Source organism: Aspergillus ibericus (assembly GCF_003184845.1).
Source record: "Aspergillus ibericus CBS 121593 unplaced genomic scaffold BO80scaffold_5, whole genome shotgun sequence".
Classification (NCBI taxonomy): Eukaryota; Fungi; Ascomycota; class Eurotiomycetes; order Eurotiales; family Aspergillaceae; genus Aspergillus; species Aspergillus ibericus.
In genome coordinates this window covers 401,636-420,337 of record NW_020292103.1, presented here as the reverse complement: position 1 = coordinate 420,337, position 18,702 = coordinate 401,636, and the positions used below count along the sequence as shown (strand labels likewise).

At 51.4% G+C, this 18,702-nt stretch overlaps 7 protein-coding genes and 1 non-coding gene across 8 annotated transcripts; 2 read left to right on the top strand and 6 right to left on the bottom strand.

The window, feature by feature from the left end:
* Positions 1 to 18: 18 nt before the first annotated feature.
* BO80DRAFT_205959 (YbhB/YbcL family Raf kinase inhibitor-like protein) lies at positions 19 to 929 on the top strand. Its single transcript, XM_025714250.1, has one exon. The coding sequence runs from the start codon at positions 180 to 182 to the stop codon at positions 813 to 815; it is 636 nt and encodes a 211-aa protein (XP_025578983.1). The 5' UTR covers positions 19 to 179; the 3' UTR covers positions 816 to 929.
* Positions 930 to 1,044: 115 nt separating this feature from the next.
* Positions 1,045 to 1,680, bottom strand: BO80DRAFT_441521 (uncharacterized protein; the record flags this gene model as incomplete). Its single annotated transcript, XM_025721196.1, has 2 exons — positions 1,045 to 1,058; positions 1,107 to 1,680. The coding sequence occupies 2 exons, from the start codon at positions 1,678 to 1,680 to the stop codon at positions 1,045 to 1,047; spliced, it is 588 nt and encodes a 195-aa protein (XP_025578982.1).
* Positions 1,681 to 2,136: 456 nt separating this feature from the next.
* On the bottom strand, positions 2,137 to 3,685 carry BO80DRAFT_461723 (Zn(II)2Cys6 transcription factor domain-containing protein; the record flags this gene model as incomplete). The annotated part of the gene is made up of 2 exons (XM_025722463.1): positions 2,137 to 3,171; positions 3,220 to 3,685. 2 exons carry the CDS (start codon positions 3,683 to 3,685, stop codon positions 2,138 to 2,140), a joined length of 1,500 nt encoding a protein of 499 aa, XP_025578981.1.
* Positions 3,686 to 4,622: 937 nt separating this feature from the next.
* On the bottom strand, positions 4,623 to 9,095 carry BO80DRAFT_490867 (putative citrate synthase; the record flags this gene model as incomplete). The annotated part of the gene is made up of 12 exons (XM_025723662.1): positions 4,623 to 4,677; positions 4,908 to 5,514; positions 5,574 to 5,710; positions 6,006 to 6,271; positions 6,331 to 6,692; positions 6,819 to 7,176; positions 7,219 to 7,465; positions 7,658 to 7,673; positions 7,720 to 7,802; positions 7,848 to 8,597; positions 8,645 to 8,842; positions 8,884 to 9,095. The coding sequence occupies 12 exons, from the start codon at positions 9,093 to 9,095 to the stop codon at positions 4,623 to 4,625; spliced, it is 3,291 nt and encodes a 1,096-aa protein (XP_025578980.1).
* Positions 9,096 to 9,376: 281 nt separating this feature from the next.
* Positions 9,377 to 10,110, bottom strand: BO80DRAFT_421916 (GFA family protein). The gene is made up of 3 exons (XM_025718711.1): positions 9,857 to 10,110; positions 9,603 to 9,811; positions 9,377 to 9,552 (listed from the first exon to the last, which is right to left on the bottom strand). Exons 1-3 carry the CDS (start codon positions 9,975 to 9,977, stop codon positions 9,472 to 9,474), a joined length of 411 nt encoding a protein of 136 aa, XP_025578979.1. The 5' UTR covers positions 9,978 to 10,110; the 3' UTR covers positions 9,377 to 9,471.
* A 1,507-nt stretch (positions 10,111 to 11,617) lies between these two features.
* BO80DRAFT_t45 lies at positions 11,618 to 11,702 on the bottom strand. Its single transcript has one exon. It is a non-coding gene; the product is annotated as a tRNA-Lys (tRNA).
* A 981-nt stretch (positions 11,703 to 12,683) lies between these two features.
* On the bottom strand, positions 12,684 to 13,537 carry BO80DRAFT_499457 (uncharacterized protein). Its single transcript, XM_025724188.1, has 4 exons — positions 13,376 to 13,537; positions 13,208 to 13,326; positions 12,944 to 13,153; positions 12,684 to 12,884 (listed from the first exon to the last, which is right to left on the bottom strand). Exons 1-4 carry the CDS (start codon positions 13,515 to 13,517, stop codon positions 12,846 to 12,848), a joined length of 510 nt encoding a protein of 169 aa, XP_025578978.1. The 5' UTR covers positions 13,518 to 13,537; the 3' UTR covers positions 12,684 to 12,845.
* Positions 13,538 to 15,723: 2,186 nt separating this feature from the next.
* On the top strand, positions 15,724 to 18,260 carry BO80DRAFT_399038 (putative C6 transcription factor (Leu3)). The gene is made up of 8 exons (XM_025717456.1): positions 15,724 to 15,788; positions 15,871 to 15,928; positions 16,016 to 16,122; positions 16,184 to 16,522; positions 16,577 to 17,020; positions 17,071 to 17,330; positions 17,376 to 17,909; positions 17,967 to 18,260. The coding sequence occupies exons 1-8, from the start codon at positions 15,769 to 15,771 to the stop codon at positions 18,131 to 18,133; spliced, it is 1,929 nt and encodes a 642-aa protein (XP_025578977.1). The 5' UTR covers positions 15,724 to 15,768; the 3' UTR covers positions 18,134 to 18,260.
* Positions 18,261 to 18,702: the final 442 nt, after the last annotated feature.

Below are 18,702 nucleotides of genomic sequence, written 5' to 3'. Positions count from 1 at the left end.
CTATCCTCACCCTCCATCTACCGTTCCTCCATCTCTGGCATACCAAGCTGTTACTCGTTTACGTTTCTAGTCCTCTGGTTGACAAAGCCTGCTCGTTTTCGTTCCTATCAAGCTCTTTGTCTTATCAATTCTCTGCTCGTTGAACCTTTAAAGATCATCCTCCTCGTCAGTTGAACAAGATGTTCAAAATTATTCTGGCGTATATCCAGTTCGCGGTCTTTAAAGTGCTTCACTTTATCCGGGCCCATGACAAGTACTTGATCGTCAAGTCCTCTGCCTTCGCTCACCTTCCCCAGCCGAACATGAAGCTCGAGTCGCCCGAGTGTGGACTTCCTGGTGGGGTCCTCCTGGACCATCATACGTACCTCGATGGCGCCAAAGGTGGAAGGTTTCCGGAGCTTCACTGGAACTCGCCTCCTGCTGGTGATGTCCATGAATTTGTTCTAATTTGTGAGGACCCCGACGTGCCCATCCCTTTCATGGTCTTTGTGCATGGACTTTTCTTCGGCATTCCATCAACTTGTTTTGTGGCATACCACGACGACACGGAAAGAAACACCAACGTCTCGGGCCGCGTCACCTTTGCTGGTTGGAAGTACGTCCCGAATCTCCTCGGAAGTTCTTATGTCGGCGCCTGCCCTCCCTATGGACACGGCTACCACCGCTACGTCTTCACGATTGTGGCTTTGAGTGAGCCTCTTGGCCTCGCTCACCCCGACAAAGCCAGCGTGGCCTGCGTGAAGTGGGCTATGGAAGGCAAGGTCATCGGCTGGGGCCAGTGGGTTGGTCAGTTCAAGCGCCACCTGCCTCAGTAGCTCTGGTCTATATCACTCTTCGATTCAAGCTGATGCGCCAAGTGTTGGCACCTACATGGAGGAATCGGATGTGATGATCACTCATGTCTTTCTCTCAATTTGTTGTCCTGGACTTTATTCTCTTGGTCTTACTGGAATATGTACCTGCCCAAGCAGCGGTCCGAGCGATCTCATCGGAGACATAATCTAATTTATTGACTTGACCCTCCTGCTCATATAGGCCGCCGCCCTAGTTCACGCCCACTACAGCACCATTAGACCTTGCTTGACATAGGATGTGAAGGTACGTACCCGAGTCAATCTCAATCTGTTCCATAAACGCCGCAAACCGCCGTATCGTCGCCTCGACGGAGGACTCGCACGCACGCAGCGTGGCCGGGCCCGCCCGATGCGGACCGGTATCTTTCGCCAACGATCGGAAGATCTTCTGCAGCGTCTTCATAATCTCCAAGATCTTCATCAGGTTGCGACCCACCAGGGTCTTCACCAAGAGGGCCGACTCCTTCTCATCCAATTCCATCTGCCCCAGCTGCGTCTTACTCCGCATACAGATAAATTGCGACAGCGGCTGCTCGAACGCCAACACGGCCGGATCAAACAACGCATTCGTCCTCGTAATACTATACGCCAGACAAACCGCCTCAAACAACGACAGACAATGCTCGGCCAGCGCCGGAAGCATCACAAACGACGAGTGTGGACTCTTCCGACAATCCTTGCACTTCAACACCTCCTGCCCGTGGGTATACACGCGCTGCACGAGATCCAGAATCGTGCCAAGCTCCACGACGGGCTGAACGTTGCGAAGTTCCGTCATGATTTGCAGCCCACTCATCGAACATTGGCAGTTGCTGTCGGGGTCCATGGTAAGGCGAGCGATGAATTTGGCGGGTAGATACGTGGTCTCGATACTTTTCCACATTCTAACTTCTGGTTATCGATTGGGATGTCGTCTGTCGAAGACGGGGAGGTAGAATGGTTGCCACTTTTCACATGCGCTACATCACATCCTACGCAACGAGTACAACCTCAGGGTGTGATGCGCGTTCTTGATGGTAGCCTCACATTCATCGAGGGATGGTCTGTTGGTTCATACGCCTGGAGAGCCAGTTCATCGTGGAACATGTCGTCAGTCGACCCGCGCATGGGTCGCACAGTCGTGACGATGGCTGTGCGTATACCGCGGAGTATCATCCTTATCCTTGTAGGTTGATTTACACTGGATAGGCATTGAGCTGATTCAGATGGCCATAACATTTCTAGCTGAGATTATCCGGTACAGAGGCTGGAACAACATGGCTTAATCACTAAAGATACAGATCTCACATCCGCCGCGTCTGCTTAATGACCGACTCCAAACGCCGCCCCGTTTCCATGATCAGGAGCAATCGGCCTTGCGAGGGCTGCATGGGCTGAATGTTTTCTGCGCAAACACGGATGCGCTGGACCGTGCCCCCGAGTTTCTCCAACCAGTACAGCAACAAGCTCTTGATGAAGAAGTACTTGTCATCATATGCGACGCAGAATGTGCCCACTTTTAATGAGCACGCCTCTACCTGGCTTTTGGACTGGAAGTTGTAGCGTCGCAGCGTGGGGTTGCCTGCGATTTCTGCCTTATAGTCGGATAGCAGTTGGTCGTGATATCCACTGAACAGTCGGTCCACCACGTTGGCCTCCATCAAGGTGATGGGCTCGAGCGCGCTCAGTAAACTGTCGATGCTGACGATCACGACCATGAGCACATTCAGTCTGGCTCGGTAACACACCGAACACTGCAGAATGATCTCGGACAACTGCTGCAGCACGCGCTGGCAATAGATGAGGGAATCGATCGTGAGACAGGGGCTCGCGCGTGATGCAAACACATTGACTCGGATCAGATCCTGGATGGTTTTCTCGTGGCACTGACATTGGTAATGCTGTGGCGCCAGCATCGCGGGAGGTTTCATCTCGCTGGGAGGGAAGCCATAGTAGGGGCGCTTGGATACTTTGGTCTGGGTAAAGGCACTCTCCGTGACCATCGATCGGGCCGTGAAGTCGTCCATTGCTGAGAATGGCTGTGGCCAGGCGAGACTCTCCTCTTTGATGTATTTCTCGGGATGGGTGTCCACGATACCGGTATTCTCGATGGGGTCCTGCTCGAAGCTGGCTGGAGCGATGTAAGTATCATCCCCGATGAATGTTTTGGGGATATCTTTCATCTCGGGAGAATCTCCCGCATTGGTACTCTCGGGCTTGATACTGCTGAGCCCGAGAGAATCCAAGAGTTCTCGCTCTTGCGCCAGATCGGCCGCCGGATTGGACATGAACTCATGCAGCCAGCTATCGGACGAGAGATCGATCCCGCCATCGGAGACTATCACCATCAGCTCATTCCCCAGAAGCAAACCGACAGAATACTCACAAAGCGCCGTGGGGCTCGCATCCACAAACCCATCCATCTGCAAGCCCCCTGGATCTCCCGTGTCCCCAATGTCAATCCCGATACCAATCCCCAACCCCATTCCTATCCCACCCATCCCCACCTCATCCAACAGCAACGCCCCCTCATCCAACACATCCAGAGTACTCTCCTCATCCACCACGACCCTCTTCTTCTGCTTCTTCGGACTTTTCACCCGCTGCCCATGCTCTTTGGGATCCATGTCCATCGCCTCAGCGCCAAGTCCCGTCGCATGCCCCTCCCCATCCTCCCCATCTTTCTTCTTCGCGGGCCGACCTAACCGGCGCGAAATACTATACACGCAGGTGAGATTATGTTTCTGACAGCGTCGACAGGCGGGTTTCTCGTGGCTGCAGCGGATCTTGGCTTGTTGGCAGGCGTTGCAGGTCGAGCGGACTTTGACGCTTTTGGGGAGGGGGTTTTCCATCCTATTCCCTTTGGCCCTCTTAGTTATTATTTTGTCTTTGATTTGGGGTGGTTGTAGTTAATAATGGGATATAGATAGACTAAAAGGATGGGTATGGTTGCTTGATGAATGGATGGATGATGACCCGTCCACATCTATATGTATCGGTACCTGTATCGGTACCATCCTAGGGAGTAGGTACAGGCAGTAAACCATAATCAAACTCACATTCTAGACCTGTCTGCACACGCTACACCCGAGGCCCACCAACCCAGGCCCCAGTACAGCCCTCTCTCGTTCTGCACTCGCCAAGCCAAGTCGCCAAGACCTCTACCCACCGAGCAAGACTTAATACCCCAATAATCAAAGAAATTAAAACGCACAACCACTACCATCACTACCAGGGAAGTGCACTTCAGGTTACATTACATTACATTACATGATTTAAACCCCCCCCCCCCCCCCCAAACGAGAAGAACCCCGTTCCACAAAACATCCGCTAAGGCTGACGATAAATGAACTCTACCTTTCAGACCCCGATTCGCTAATTGCAGTGTTGTACCGTTCGTACTACTACCAGCTACTTTACTAGCCCATTTGGTGCGTGGCGGGATTGGCACGGGATGGTTACTGGTTCGATAGGAGTTCAGTTGAGGGATTTTGCAGGGCTGATCTACCTACCTACCTACCTACCTACCTACCTAGTACCCACCTTGAGGTTGCGGGTGTGGAGGTACACGACATGATATACTAATAAAAGAAGGGATGGTCTTGAAACGAACTAGTATGAGGATGGTCGGTGGTGATACATGGCATGTATGGATTCGGACTCGGCCGAAACGAATGTAGTTTGGTATTGTTACATGAGGGTTGAACTAAGTTTATTTGTGCTGGGCTGAGTTGAATTTAGTGGAAGTAAATAAGGGGGGGGGGGGGGGGAGGGATTCGCATTCGTTTCCTAAAGAGGGAAGAGTATCCCGTTGATTTGGTGTGACGGGGACATGTATTCTATTCTATTCTATTCTTATTTTGATTATTCTTCCTTATTCCTAATTCGAGTGTTACGTGATTGGATTGGATTGGATTCTCTTGTATTGGTGCTGTTGGTCGTGGTTATCCCTGCAGAACCACCTGGTGTTTACCGTCAGTACCCTCTGTCTCCGTTGGTATCCCCGCTAGGCTCCTCCCCATCCCACCACCACTATCTCCCACCCCACCCCCACACGGCGCCCGTCTCAACGACGTCGTCGTCGGCGTCCCCCTCCCCTTCCCATCCCCAGTTCCCCCAGTCATAGTCATAGTCATAGTCCCCGTCCCCGTCCCCGTCCCCGTCTCCATCCCCATCCCCCCACTACTCGACCCCCCATCAAAAAGCACAAAAAAATAATTCCCCGCCACCGGCCCCCCCAACCCCGCAACAGCCGTAAACTGCCGTACATCGAACCCCGCCCGCGCGTGCGCGGTAGGCGGGAAAATATAATCGAAGCAGGTGGGGAAGATGTATGTAGGTGGCTGTTGGTAGAGGAGGTAGACGTAGCGGTGGTGGGAGTGGGGTGGGGGTTGGGGGGGGATGTAGGATGCTGTGTGGGTGGGGGGGGAGGAGGGGTGGGGTGTTAGGATGGGTTCTTGGTTTAGGTTGTTGAGGGGGGGAGGGGGGACGGGGGTGGCAGTTTGGGTATGGGTATCGGTGGTAGGGGGGGTGGCGTTGGAAAAGATCAGGTCTGGCTGGTACCAGTGCAGAATCACGGTGCTGTTGTGGCTGTAGATTACGTCCAGGTCGAGGAAGAGGAGGAGGTAGGTTTCGGTGGGGATGAGGCCCAGCGTGCTGAGGGTTGGGAGGGGGTGGGTGTCTTTTATTTATCATCGTTAGTGGGGTTTATAGTCAGGTTAGTTGGGGGATTGGCCGTACCTGACATCAGAAGCGTGTCGCCGGGTTGGACCCACGGCGTGAGGGGATATCGCAGGTGCAGGATTTGTTGGTAGGTTGGGAGGAGAGGGTCAATTCGGGCGGTGGCAATGCCTATGATCAGAAGGAGGAGTATCATACTGAATGTTCGCAGTGGTTTCATTCTCTAGAATGAAATGTAGCAATCTACTCCTTATTCATAATCATCGGATGCCTTTTATATCCTCACTACATGTCGTACGCCTACCGGCAATTAAATCAACGGGGACATACGCAGTCGGACAGTCAGTCCAACCATCCTGTACTCTTTTTATTCCCTATACCGCAGTCTCTGTTGATATCTCATCACTCACCCTCCATTGCATCCCTTTTAGATACACCCACCCCAACAATGGACATACAATCCCCCCGACTATCCCACCCACCACCCCATACATCCGGCCATTCCCCCACCGGACAATCGCTGGATGCACCAGTCCGGTCGCCCCCGCGCCCAGAAAGCACCGGACCAGGTTATTCGCCGCCATCGCTGTGGCAGGCGTAGCGTAGTACAGGTCCACGATCAGGATGTTCATGATGTTGTATGCCGCCGTGATGGCGAAGCTGATGGTGAAGATGAGGCTAAGGGCATAGGAGAGGGGTGGGTGTGTGACGAGGCTCATTAAGAGGGCGTAGCCGAGGATGGCTGTGGCGGAGAGGATCTATTAGATATCTTCAGTCCGTCTGTCCTTAAGTCACAGGAAGGAGTAAAGGGGCATACTATCAGTGGTAGACAGATTTGCAGTCGGGCCTGCTCGATAGGAAACGAAGGTTTGTGACGAGTTCCCGGTCCATATCCCCCCTGGAGACGGCGGTAGTTCCAGTCAAGAACAATCCCGTTAAAGGTCGTGCTCAACAGCGAGCCAATACCCGCCGGGATAAACACCAGGCCGATGGCGAGGTCGTTCAGCTGGTAAATCTCCTTGAACTGAGACGGAATACCGGCCGTGACGGCATAGTAGCTGGCAAACAGCAGCCCATTGGCCAAAAGGACGAGTCCAGTGGGACGGTGAAAAAGAAGACGTAGGGTAGAAAGGGGGTCCGGAAGGCTAACCTCCTTTTGCTTCACGGGAGATGGGGAATCTTCAGGTGAGTGTTGGTTCCAGGCCAGGACGGAGCAATTCCACCCATGCGGCCGAATGGAGCCATCACCCACAACCTTCCGACACGTTTCAGGGAAGAAAAGAAGCAGTGGCAGGAAGAAAACACCAGAGGTAATAGCCAAAAACCAGAAGATGGCCTGCCAGCCGAGGTACTGGCTGAGTAGCCCTCCCAGGAGAGGACCCACGGATGGAGCCAGGATAGTCCCCAGCGAGGTGATGCCCATGTAGGTGCCTCTCTCAGCAGACGTAATCACGTCGGCTGCCACGGCAGACGCCAGTGCCACCGTGCCGCTACTGCCACAGCTCTGGATAGCCCGGAGGATCAGCAGGGCCGGGTAACTGTGCTGCAGAGCCAGTGCAATGTTCCCGACAATGTAGATCACAAAGCACAAAATATAGGCAGGACGACGCCCAGCCTGGTCGGCAAACGAGCCCATAAAGGCGGGGGCCACCCCTTGACATAACTGGTCTGTTAGTGCTTCTAGTCGTAGAGGAGCAGGGCGTACCATGTACGTGGTGATGGTCAGGTTGATCTGCGAACTGCTCACGTGCAGATCAGCAGCAATGGAGTTGAGGGCTGGATAGTAGATGTTGGCTGATAAAGGCGAGAAGCTTGAAGCCAGGGCAGCTGTCAGGATGATGAGGTGTTTCTGGGTCGCGGTAAAGACCGAGTATGGCTCTGCCAGCTGGGATGCCAGCAGGGGCGTCGTTTCCGAAGCTGAGCCAGATTCGTCTGCCATGATGATCTTTTTCCTGTCACAACTATTGTACAATCACGGCCAAGCTACTAGTATATGAGTCGGGGCATTTTAGCTCTCAGCTGACTCCTTGCTCCAACCATCTTGCAAGATCTCATTGCCTATTAACTTGCTTAACAATCAACATCAAATCTTTGGCAACAGCCTGCTCTCTGCCTCCCCCGTATAGATATGCGATGGTCGAAACAACTTGCCGCGTGTCACTGTAGCTGTCAGAAAAGCCCCGATCTTGATGTCACTCTCGCTTACGCATGTACTCCCGCCAATGCGCCATAATCCCCATGATCCGCTGGGCCAGCATGGCGGCAGGGATCATTTCCGGCTCGCAGCCACTGGGCTGTCAGCATCGAGCCATGCAACCGTGTTTGGGGGCTTACATGGCGGCGAAGATAAAGTTTCCGTAAAAGTCGCCGTTCACATACAAGCCCCGCTTTCTGAAGTAGTCATCCTCGGCGCAAACCTCCTCAATGCGCTCGGCCACTTCGAGCAGCTGGTTCGAGGACAGATCCATGTCATTCAGGATGGATCGGATTGGGCGCACTCGAGGATCAATGCCCTTGTACGAGCGATGTCCGTAGCCAAACAGCTTCTCGTGTCCTTGCTTTACCTTTTCAATATAGGCTGGCACATTTTCAGGGCTACCAATGCCTTTCAGCGTCCGCTGGGCAGACTCAGTGGCGCCAAAGTGAAGCGGACCCCATGCTGACCCGATAGCAGTGATCAAACAGGAGATTGGGTCTGTCAAGGACGACGCTGTGGTCAGGGCGGAGAATACCGTCAAGGCCATTCCATGGTCCGAGTTGAGCATGGCGAACCGCCGGAAACTTGACAGCTTGGGGGGATCTGGCCGACCGGTCGTTGGGTCAATCATACCTGCCATTGTGAAAAGATTCTCGTAGTATGATTTTCCACGAGTTGGGGGGGTGAACGGTACTCCTTTTCGATGACTATTCACGAGGCCAAACACCACGGCGTAGACTGCCACGGTCTGAATGATTGCATGGTCGGTAACTTCCATGTTGCTTCGGTACAAATTTGCATCACGCGATGTGGGAATCATATTGGGACGACAGGCTAAATATGCAGAAAGGCCAGCGATGATGAGCGGCAATGGGGTTGTAGTGCTCCTGCAGCATGTCATGACACTGACCCGTAATCAGCTCGAATCACTCACGGAAGACTCTGGATTGTTCTCTGGACACTCTCTGGCACAGCAAGCATGGCCTCTGTTAGTTTGTGGTTCAGGTCCTTCCTCTGGAGCACTGTCGGATACGACCCCCAGACCAGCAAATGCAACACATCCTCGAAATCGCTCTCCCAGAGCTGCTCCAAACTGTAACCCCGGAAAAGAAGCAAGTTTCGTTCATGGTCTCTAGGACAGTTAGATTGCTCAGACCACGGAGGATCTCATACGAGAAACTTATAGCTGTCTCCACGACAGTAGTATTTTGCAGCCCCGGGTCATGTACTCGGAGGCCACCAGCCACTTGATCTGCCCGGTCGGTTCCGACTCCTGAAGCTTTGATCTTTTTAAAATCCAGTGCAGAGACTGCATTCCTCCGAATGGGTATCTCATATTGCGCATTGGTGCGTGAGTCTTTGACGTAAAGGGTTCCAGAAGACATGCTTGAGTAAATCTCTAAGAATCCATATTTTGCTGTCAAGCACCTCGGCCCAAGTTGGGGCATCTTTTAAGAATATTTTGGCATAATGTCCCGATTGTCAGCACAGTACTCGTAGCAACGTGACCCATTATCCAAAGCAACTGCAGCGTCGACCACAAGATCTCTGCCTCCCGGCGCGTTGCGGACTTATTTCGCGTTGGTAATTTTCCACGTACGACTGTACCTGTCTGTGGCACATCTACATCTCAACAATCCGGTCTGTTAGTGGGGATATCCAAAAATAACAGCAGATCAAATTATTCAATTTGTTCGCATTAACTACATCTCATATTATCGTCATATCATAGCATACCCATAATACACTCCATAGCATTGCTTACTGAGGCATATGCTCAAAAGGCTTGGCCAGGTGCTCCTGGCAGAAAGGAAGCTTGCTGACGGTCCAGATCTCGGTGTCCTAGCAAACAGTCATCAGTATGTAAGGTCAGGATAGGTCGCATCACATACAGGCTTCAGGGTTTTCTTAATCTCCGTGTCCAAAGTACCCGCCTTCAGAGCAATGATTTCCGGGGCAGCATCCGGGTCGTGGGCGATAGGCGACCCACATTCCGAACAGAAGAGACGGTGCACCGCATTGCCCGAGGATCCCTTGCCGGACCAGGTCTTGACAGGTCCGTTGATGGTCAACTTGTCCTTGGGAACCACGGCAACCAGAGCTGTCAGAGTTAGTTTCATTCTTCGGCTGTCAGTAGAGCACCTACAGTAGGTTGACCCGCTCTGACGCTGGCAGTCGTCACAGTGATCGTACGCCACCAGAGCCGGCTGGTCGACGTCGGCGGAGTAAGTGACAGCCTTGCACAGACAGTGGCCGGTCAAAGGCATTCTGGCGATGATTGGATGATGTGGGAGGTGCTGATTGGGAGAGAGGAATTTGAAGGCGACCAAGGTGCTCAAGAATGAGGACCTTTGAGAAGGAGCAGACGGGTATTTATGGCTCACATGTCTCCTTCACAGCATCGATGGTCATCCAAGGATCAGCCGTTCGCGTTGACGACATGGCTGGAGGAATGGCTGGATGGCCGCGACCAGACGGGGGAATTTGTCATGGAAGGAGGGGCTTTGCGTCACGGGACGAACTCTGATTGTCTCTCGTCCGTCACCGACCTCAGGCCCCACTAGTTTGGGCTTCATTCAGTGTCTTGTCGGACTCTATTTCCAGTGTGTTCGGCGTGTTCATCCAGGAAGCTCACAACCGGTTTCGCGACTGCCGGAGGGGTAATTGCGGAGTCTCACCCGCAGCCCGCTTCACTCGCTCCACTCGCGATTCCTCCACGAGCCAGCCACCCCGTATCAATCAGGATTCTATCCCGAAAGGGTACAATGGACGTGTCGAATCCGCTCGACAAGCCATCTCATCTTACTCTTTCCGGACAATGATTTGTCACGGTCTACCCGGAGATGACCGGCGGGTGATTTCAAGCCAAAATGAATGAGATTTCAGGTCCTGGTGGGGACAGAAGCTGTCGATCGCTGACCGACAGATCCGACAGCTGTTATCTCGCCCATCAAGTGCCCGGTCGACTAAACTGAGGAATTCGTCTAGGGAAACAACGCCGAGTCATGCAGTGGGTGTCGCAAAAGCAAAGAGATGCTCACCGAACCCAAAAATTGGTGTTGGCTGCTCGCGATATCAATTATCTGGGGATCCCTGCGCTGTACCTTGGAAAGCTGAGTTCCCACGATTCCTGGAAGTGTCGATTGACAGGTACCACTGATGTCTGTACCTCGCATGTTTGTCCCATCGAGCCAATCATCTTCCTGATTCGGCTCGTCCTCCCTGGTTGATCCATGGAGCGACCTGGTTGGATATATGCGCAGTAATACCGAGTTTGGGCCTCAATCCCATCGAGCATCCCGATCCTCGGGGCTCAATCGGTCTTATCATCATGAATGGCTAGCCGGCATATCTTGCTTACTTCGTAGCTATGTGAACCCCGCATGTGCAGTGCCTCCCGAAGATGACCCGAACCACCGGGCTGACAGGGGGCATGCCTGCATGTTTGATTCTCAGCCACCCAGCTACGACCCATTTCTTTCACTCTGCACGCTCAGTGTGCAAACTGCAGGCTGCAGTTTCTAGAACCAAAATAGCTGATTGGCACCCCTGCGGAGACATAGTCACCCCAAATAGGAGCAATTACAGTGTATCACTCTGCATATGTACAGCGATGCAGAAATAGGTTATACTGACCGATAAGTGGACGTCTTTTTGGGCGGTTTGCAGTTGAGTGTTCCATAGTGAGCGAAGTATGTAAAAATTAGACGATCGATGAAGCCGTGTTCCACCTGCGCCAATATTCAGATTTAGCAGCAACTAATATTATCGACGAGTTACGGAAACTTTCATTGATCAATTTAACAATTTTGCACTAACTTACTGCAATGTCCATGTCGCTTTAGTAATGAGGCCAAAAATCTTACTGGCGAGTAAGTAGTCCGGGCGGAGGCGGAAAAAAAAGATTCGCCCGATGCGAGACTCGAACTCGCAACATTCAGATGGACTTTCGGATAAAAGTCTGACGCTCTGACCAATTGAGCTAACCGGGCAGTTCTGGTATTTGGGCGGGGAAATTTGCTTTATCTGGGAAACAACATGAGCAAATGCCTGCTCCAGACAGGCAAGTAAGGAAAGTAATAAACCAAGGAGTAGGCTGCAAAGATATAGCTGCAAAGGCCAAGCTTACACGTTCAAGCGCACAAAAGTACTCCGTATCTTCAAGCGCCTGTGGAAGACAAAAATAAAATATAAAAAGCCAGTATAGTTGAAGAAAGCGGAAGATCGGATAGCAGCGTCTGGATGAAGAATGCTAACAAAAACCCTTATTAGAACAAATCAAGCAAGGGAAATAGACGGGATAGCATGGAAAAGGCGTACACTATAGGTAGTCATGGCAGGCATTAGAGATGTCTCGCCAGGTGTCTTGCAGGCGAGATTCTTTGATGGTATGGTTCCTTCACATTCAGGACCCTGCGGTATTTCAACTCCAAGCCAATTGATTGTTCTGCTACACGCGCATCTTAACTATCCTTCTGACATGAGTATAGCTAGCATATGCGGAGGGAAAGCAGATCCTAGGGAGAGGGGCGCATTCTGCAGATACTATGTAGACACTGGACAGTAATTAGCAATATATATCTTGAAGTGTTGATGAAAAAGTTGCTAGCATCTTGAACGGGACTGTGCGATGGCCAAGGGAAAAGAGGGAAGCAAGCAGGCGTGTTTCGATCACCTGACCACTTAAAACTGTAGACCTAGTGCTGGCTGAAATCACAGTGTTGACCTGCTATTTAAGGAAGGGTCAAGCATCTATTCGAGCCTCGATAGGTCCCTCCCGAATGATGTGTTTGCTGCTGATAATGACATCGCCGAATGATCACTTCAGAAGAACCAGATGCACATACCAAATGCTCGTGCTCTACAGTTTAAGGAGTACATGACAACTGTTTCTATATTTTCATCTAATAGTCTCAGATACTCTCTGCTGTATACTGGCTATGATTTCCGCAACACTATCTTAAAATGCTTTTGCCATTTGACCCTATTCATACAAACCAAGGAAAGAGATTGAAAGAACGCAAAGAGGTGGCGGCGCAGAACTCGAGACTGGCAACCCCTTGGCACAACTGTTTAAGATCCCGACGAAGGTAGTGGCTCCCACTTACCGGACTGAACCACCAACCACTTCGAAATCATCCCCGGTACGCGTTTTCGATCTTATCAGCAGCACTCTACGATGAATGTCAGATGAGCACATAAAAAGCCCGAGTTCATCGACCCGTTTACTCACCTGCATCTGCGCCGCAATCCCGCCCCGTGGATTTTGCCCGCCATATATCGTCGACTCAGCATGCTGTGCTTCACTCGCATCATCCTTGGTAATATACACCGAGGCTTCTCCAGGCATAGCAGGCACGCCAAGGGCCTCGTTTCGATCGGCTATAGATCGGACCTGGGCTGCAATGGATCCCGGGCCCGGAGGTTTGTTAAAGGCTCGGCCCTTCAACAATTCACAGTTAGGCGAGGACTCGGAGCAAATGATGTGTCTGCTTACCTCTGCTGCGTGAATCTCTCGAGCATCATCCCGGGTGATGTGGCTTTGGGGCTTTCGGGAGAGTTCGTCCAATTTTTCCTCAAAGTTCATCTGTTTCATGGCTAGACTCTGAGCAGTTGCTGATTCTTAGGTCAATACAATACAAAATTGCCTCGAGGAGAAACTAACCTGCTGTTCCACCTCTGATGGGTCCACCACCGGTCAATTCGCTTTCGGTCTGTGCTAAAGCAGAGACATCCTCTGCGCCAACGCGCTGGCCGCTTTGCACGGCGCGCTTCAATCCGGCAATATCTGGAAGTTCGGAAGACATTATGCTTCTGGTGCAATTTCAAGGTATTTGGATAGGTGTTGACATCTTTGGTTGCGCCGTGTTTATATGCTGGGTCGCCGTGGTGTGGCTGCGGTGATGTCACTGTGAATGAATACGCGCCTCGCCCTTTCGCCACATAAGATGGTCCCCAATTGTCTCCTACATGATATCAATGTGACTAATTCTAACATAAAGTAGACTGGGAAAACCAGATGGAAAAGTCAATTGTTCTCCTGCTATTTTTGGCCCCTACACAGTACAACAAGGGCTCTTGCACGATCTGTCGGTGATTGTACAACTTCCACAAGCTCAATTGAAAAATACAGGTAAGATGGTTGGGGTCTGCTCGACCCATTTTTCACTCATCTGCCTATGATATGGTCTGACGGATATGTCAATGGCCAGGTCCTGACCTAGCAGCGGCGATCGTAGCCACGCGTTGTAACAATGACACACTACCGATCCTTTCGAGCAAATCACACGTTCAGGCAACTTGACAGTTGTCCAATCCCCGCCATGACTTCAATAACAGCGCCCGAGCCGAACACTGTTACCATAGCGAGCCTGGGCTGCTACTACGCATGCACAATCACGAACTCGGAAACTGCTTCTGAGATGATCTTTCCCCGATGAGACGCGCAGTATCTGACCTCCAACGGTTCCCAAGGGTACGGAAGCATTCCAGTGTCACGTCACTCGATGCAGCAGTAGCGACTGTAGTGTGCTTGTGGCACCGTAAGTCTCTTCGCCAAGAGTATGGTCTGATATAGACTCCATATTATCCACAGGTTTGAATCCTTGGCCGGCAACCTGCAGGGCGTCATTGAAGATAGTTTTCGTCTCCACCAGTCCAGGCCTACAACCCCCGCCGAATATACAACACCTGACGACCCAGGTTGTATCCCGCATTTTCCTTTGATCGGATCGATACGTCCAACATCGCCCATGGGGACCCGGATTTGTCCTACATGAATGCTGCATCCAGACATGTGGCCATCAGATCCTCTCACCTCATGTTACCATATGACACTGGCCAATACATTCGGAAAGTTGGCTTCCAGTATACTGTCCCGATATTTGTCCAAAAAGCCATGGCGCACCGGGAATCCTTTCCCTGTTAAGGAAAGATTTCCTACCGGCCATGTCGTTGTCTTTGTAAAGAATGACTTGCTTCTACAACTCCATAGCATTTGTAACCTACCTAAGGGGTGTATTCTTGGACAAGACGTGGCCAATGATTGGCAAACCAGACACATGTTCATTGATTCCAAGGACCAGTGCTACTCTGCCACTATGATGTTTATCTACTAATCCTTGTCTGGTTCTACCATTGATGGCAACCGTCATAAAATCCATTTATTGGTCCTTGGATGCTCAGGGCCTCGGAAGTCAAAGATCGAGAACGATATAATCAAGGCTTAGTCATTTTGATAACGAAACAAGCAGGCCCAATCGCCTTTGCATTGGCGAGGACATGTTCTAGAATGCCGATTTTACGTGGGATGCCTCCATACGAAGGGCAGAATCCGCAGGATTAGTAGGCATCTCGCGAGAAATCAGAATCTTCTATACGATTTGCGTAGACATACATCTATTCAAACTATGCCGTACACGCTCGTAGACTAATTTCTAAATGTCAAAGAACCTCAAGAATAGCAGCGATAGGGGTAGCTTAGAAGCCGGTACCGGGTTTTCGGCCAATCACAGCGTCTCTTATCCCGGAACCCATGCCGGTTCCGGCACAGCAGGACCTCCTGGCTCTGGTTCCAGTGGATGGATTTGAGGACCATAGGCAGCAAAATCAGTCCAGTTGGTGAGTTTAACTTATCTTCGAGGAAATTGGCTACCCTGGGATCAGTCTATTTCCTCTCCCCTTGTCTCAACAGAAGTTGTACCTTGTCGGGTGCTGACATGGTCTACCAACCCCGCAAGACATCGGCAGCATCATGATTACAAGCGATATGGTTACGCTTTTATATACGAATCATTTCTCGCTTTCATACACGAATACTTACTAAATACTACCCGTCATCCCTTGGCTTCTTACTAACATTCCCGGTTGTTACATTCCAAGACTCTAGACTTCTTCACTTTGCTCGATTCTCCGGAGATTAGGATGGCTCTATCTCCGCACGCTGGCCCGGAGCCGAATCTTGGCCGCAGGCGTCTTCAACCTTCATCATCGCATTTGCAACCGCATCAACCATCGAGTCGTAGAGAACAAGCCCGCGCCCAAGCAGTATCTTCTGCGATGGAACCTCCGGAGCGAACGTAAGTAATCCATACCTCATACTTGGTCCCTGACCTCACCCAAAAATCATACCTAAGCAACACTAATGCGGACTGCGAACAGGCCTTCACCATCTGTGAAACGAGGCAAAAAGGCTTGCACGGAGTGTAGGCAGCAGAAGGTAGGAAAGGTTAAACACTTAGTTCTTTATTGTGGATGAAGGAGAAGGAACTTACTGATGAAAGGCTCTTCGCTAACAACTCAGCAGGCAAAATGTGACGCTTATCTAAATCCTGATCAACCATGCTCCCGGTGTTCCAAGCTGAACATCCATTGTGTTATTTCTGATCCCTTTCGCCGGGAACACAAGCGCAAGTGTGTTCTCCTGAGATCTGCAGTAGTTTACTTGTGCCCACCATTAATCATCTTACAACAGGCGACTCTCCGAACTAGAACAAGAGACAGACGAGCTGCGACGGCGATTGAGATACACACAACCCAACCACCCCCGACCCTCGCCTATAGCTATGTTGACAGCTGCGGCAGAAATGGAAGTGAACTCAGCAGCCAGCGCCGGCGAACTGACTTTCCATACTGAATCGCATACTCCTTCGGTTGAGAGCCAGCAACAGTTACTGCCTTCTATCGGACTGGTACCACCGCCGTTGCCAGATGCAGGAGTGGTGCCAGGTGTACAAACCTCTGATTCTACGGAGCCGCGTACACTGAACAACATTCACTTGACAGGAAGTGAAATCGACGAGCTATTTCATGTGTGCGTATAGATTGTACAAGTGTGATCCAGGCCGTGTCTGACACGAAAAGACAGATTTTTCCATCAATACGCGTCGTTTCTTCCGATTTTGGACCCTGAGACAACGCCAAATACGTTCTATACACAGTCCCCGTTTCTCTTCTGGTCTATTGTTGGCATTGCATGCAGAACCTACCCTAACAACCCAACACTGTTGACTGCGCTTGCGCGTAATGTGAACGAGATGGCCTTTCTTTCGGTCGCGTCAGGGGCGTCTGCGTGGCACAGCATCCAAGGACTGTTGCTAGTTCTAACTTGGCCGTTCCCAAAGGATGCCAACATGGTGGACATGACTTTCCCATTGAGCGGCATGCTCTTACACATTGCCATGCAGAACGGCCTACACATTCCCATGTCCAGTCATGAATTCTCCAAGAGGAAGAGACTTCCTGCTCCGTCAGAAGCGGAAATGATCAGGCGTTCGGAGCTCTGGGCCCATTGTGTCATCATCTATCAGCGGTAAGCCTTTTTCTTCCGGTAATGACTTTCTTCCTGCTAAGCAGACGTAGTGCTTGTGTGACAAAGGGGCAGCCCCCGCGCTCTCTGGCGAACCTGGAGCCGGATGGGGATCTAAAACATATGTTGTTCCAGAGAATCGCTCCGTCACTGGCACTCGAGCTCAAATGCGAGGACCTGATTACCCGCTGTAGTGCGGCGGTGCTCGAATTCGGGGTCCGGACTATGTCCCTTGAACAAGAAAAATCATTCGATATTCTTTTACGGGCATATGACGCCCAAGCACTTGACCTGGAGGCTCAGGCCTACTCAGGTACGTATCCTTTTGCAGGGTAAGTCTCAGCTAATTTGGATACAGCATACGATCAATTCGCCACAACCATGTGTCGCCTCAGTATCCAGATATTTCACCTTTTTCGGAATCCCAGTTCGTTCGCGTCAGGCTGTCTTGCACAGCTTGCGATCACCGCATGTAACACGATTAACACTATACAAATCCTGGGTCAAAACATGGTCAGCCTCGCCACCTCGCCTATCCAGATGAATTACGCGCTGCTTCTCGCGGCATCAGCTCTGATGCGAATCCTGAAAGGTCCTCAATGGGCTACCATGGATGTCGACAAAGCCAAGTCATCGTTCTTCTCTGCGATCAACCTGGCGAAGCAGATGTCAGTTGATAACTATGATATTGCGGCTAAGACAGTCATTGTGTTGAGCCAACTTTGGAACAGCACCAAAGCCTTTCGCAAGTCAGATGGGAGTGAATACGTCGCTCTGCGGATTCGCAGCCGGTTGGTCCTCAGCCCCGTCATAGATACAGTCTGGTGGTGGCGGGACGAGTTCGATCCCCAGTTCTATAGCATGCTCACTTCGCAGGGTAATGGCCCGGAAGGTAAGTCTATGCGATTTTCCGATTTATTATGGTCACTAACGCTCGCTCTCCTGATAGGAACCGATGCCAGTCGAGATAATCAAGGGATGTCAGGGAATGCGCCTGGAGGCTCCGTGGATCGACCCGACTTTTCGTATTTTGATGAACAGTTTCAGGCGGACTTCGAATGGGCCTTGACGGACGAGGTGCTCTTCACTGCCGCCGAACCGTATGGGTCGCTATAATCTACTGGGTGCGGCAGTGTCAACGGTGGTCATGAAGCCGAAGGATTCTAAGCAGTTCAAAAGTACCCGAATCACTCACCGAGGCTTGGATCTAGAATGGTAAGACGAGAAGCTCTGAGACATGTTGGCTGGTATGGAGAGATTGCCCTCCGATCAGCTCACCGGATTGACGAGCAATCCCATCGCATGACTCCAATACCTAACTTGAATTACCAGCGCCAAGGAACAACACGGCGGCTGTAGGGGGATGCAAGAGCATGGATGTTCAGGACGAACCACACCGGAAGACAGGACAGCGAACGGGGTCCAGTCGCATAAGGTTCGAGCCAGCCGGACCTCCAAACGGAGCCCCGGTAGCCCAGGAGCTAAAGCAATCGGGCATATCGCGGTGACCGTTGGACTGGGGCCATACCTAGTGCATGCGGGCTCTAAGTCACAAAATCGAGTCCATGCCCCTTAATGACGGTTAATCTATGCTCCTCGGGCTAACGTGTAGGCACATCCGGATACCCATCTATCTATCTAGTATAGGCTGGTACCCACACCAGATCGGTGCTCCTAAAGCATGA

Excerpts from the sequence above, each read along its gene's own strand:
- BO80DRAFT_205959 (XM_025714250.1), top strand. The coding sequence starts at position 180 with ATGTTCAAAATTATTCTGGCGTATATCCAGTTCGCGGTCTTTAAAGTG.
- BO80DRAFT_421916 (XM_025718711.1), bottom strand. The coding sequence starts at position 9,977 with ATGCCTTTGACCGGCCACTGTCTGTGCAAGGCTGTCACTTACTCCGCC. Across the intron at positions 9,812-9,856 it reads TCAGAGCGGGTCAACCTACT|CTCTGGTTGCCGTGGTTCCC; the intron begins GTAGGTGCTCTA and ends TAACTCTGACAG. Across the intron at positions 9,553-9,602 it reads TTAAGAAAACCCTGAAGCCT|GACACCGAGATCTGGACCGT; the intron begins GTATGTGATGCG and ends ACTGTTTGCTAG.
- BO80DRAFT_499457 (XM_025724188.1), bottom strand. The coding sequence starts at position 13,517 with ATGTCTTCCGAACTTCCAGATATTGCCGGATTGAAGCGCGCCGTGCAA. Across the intron at positions 13,327-13,375 it reads CATCAGAGGTGGAACAGCAG|CAACTGCTCAGAGTCTAGCC; the intron begins GTTAGTTTCTCC and ends CCTAAGAATCAG. Across the intron at positions 13,154-13,207 it reads GAGAGATTCACGCAGCAGAG|GGCCGAGCCTTTAACAAACC; the intron begins GTAAGCAGACAC and ends GAATTGTTGAAG.
- BO80DRAFT_399038 (XM_025717456.1), top strand. The coding sequence starts at position 15,769 with ATGGAACCTCCGGAGCGAAC. Across the intron at positions 16,123-16,183 it reads CGCCGGGAACACAAGCGCAA|GCGACTCTCCGAACTAGAAC; the intron begins GTGTGTTCTCCT and ends ATCTTACAACAG. Across the intron at positions 17,021-17,070 it reads TGTGTCATCATCTATCAGCG|TGCTTGTGTGACAAAGGGGC; the intron begins GTAAGCCTTTTT and ends AAGCAGACGTAG.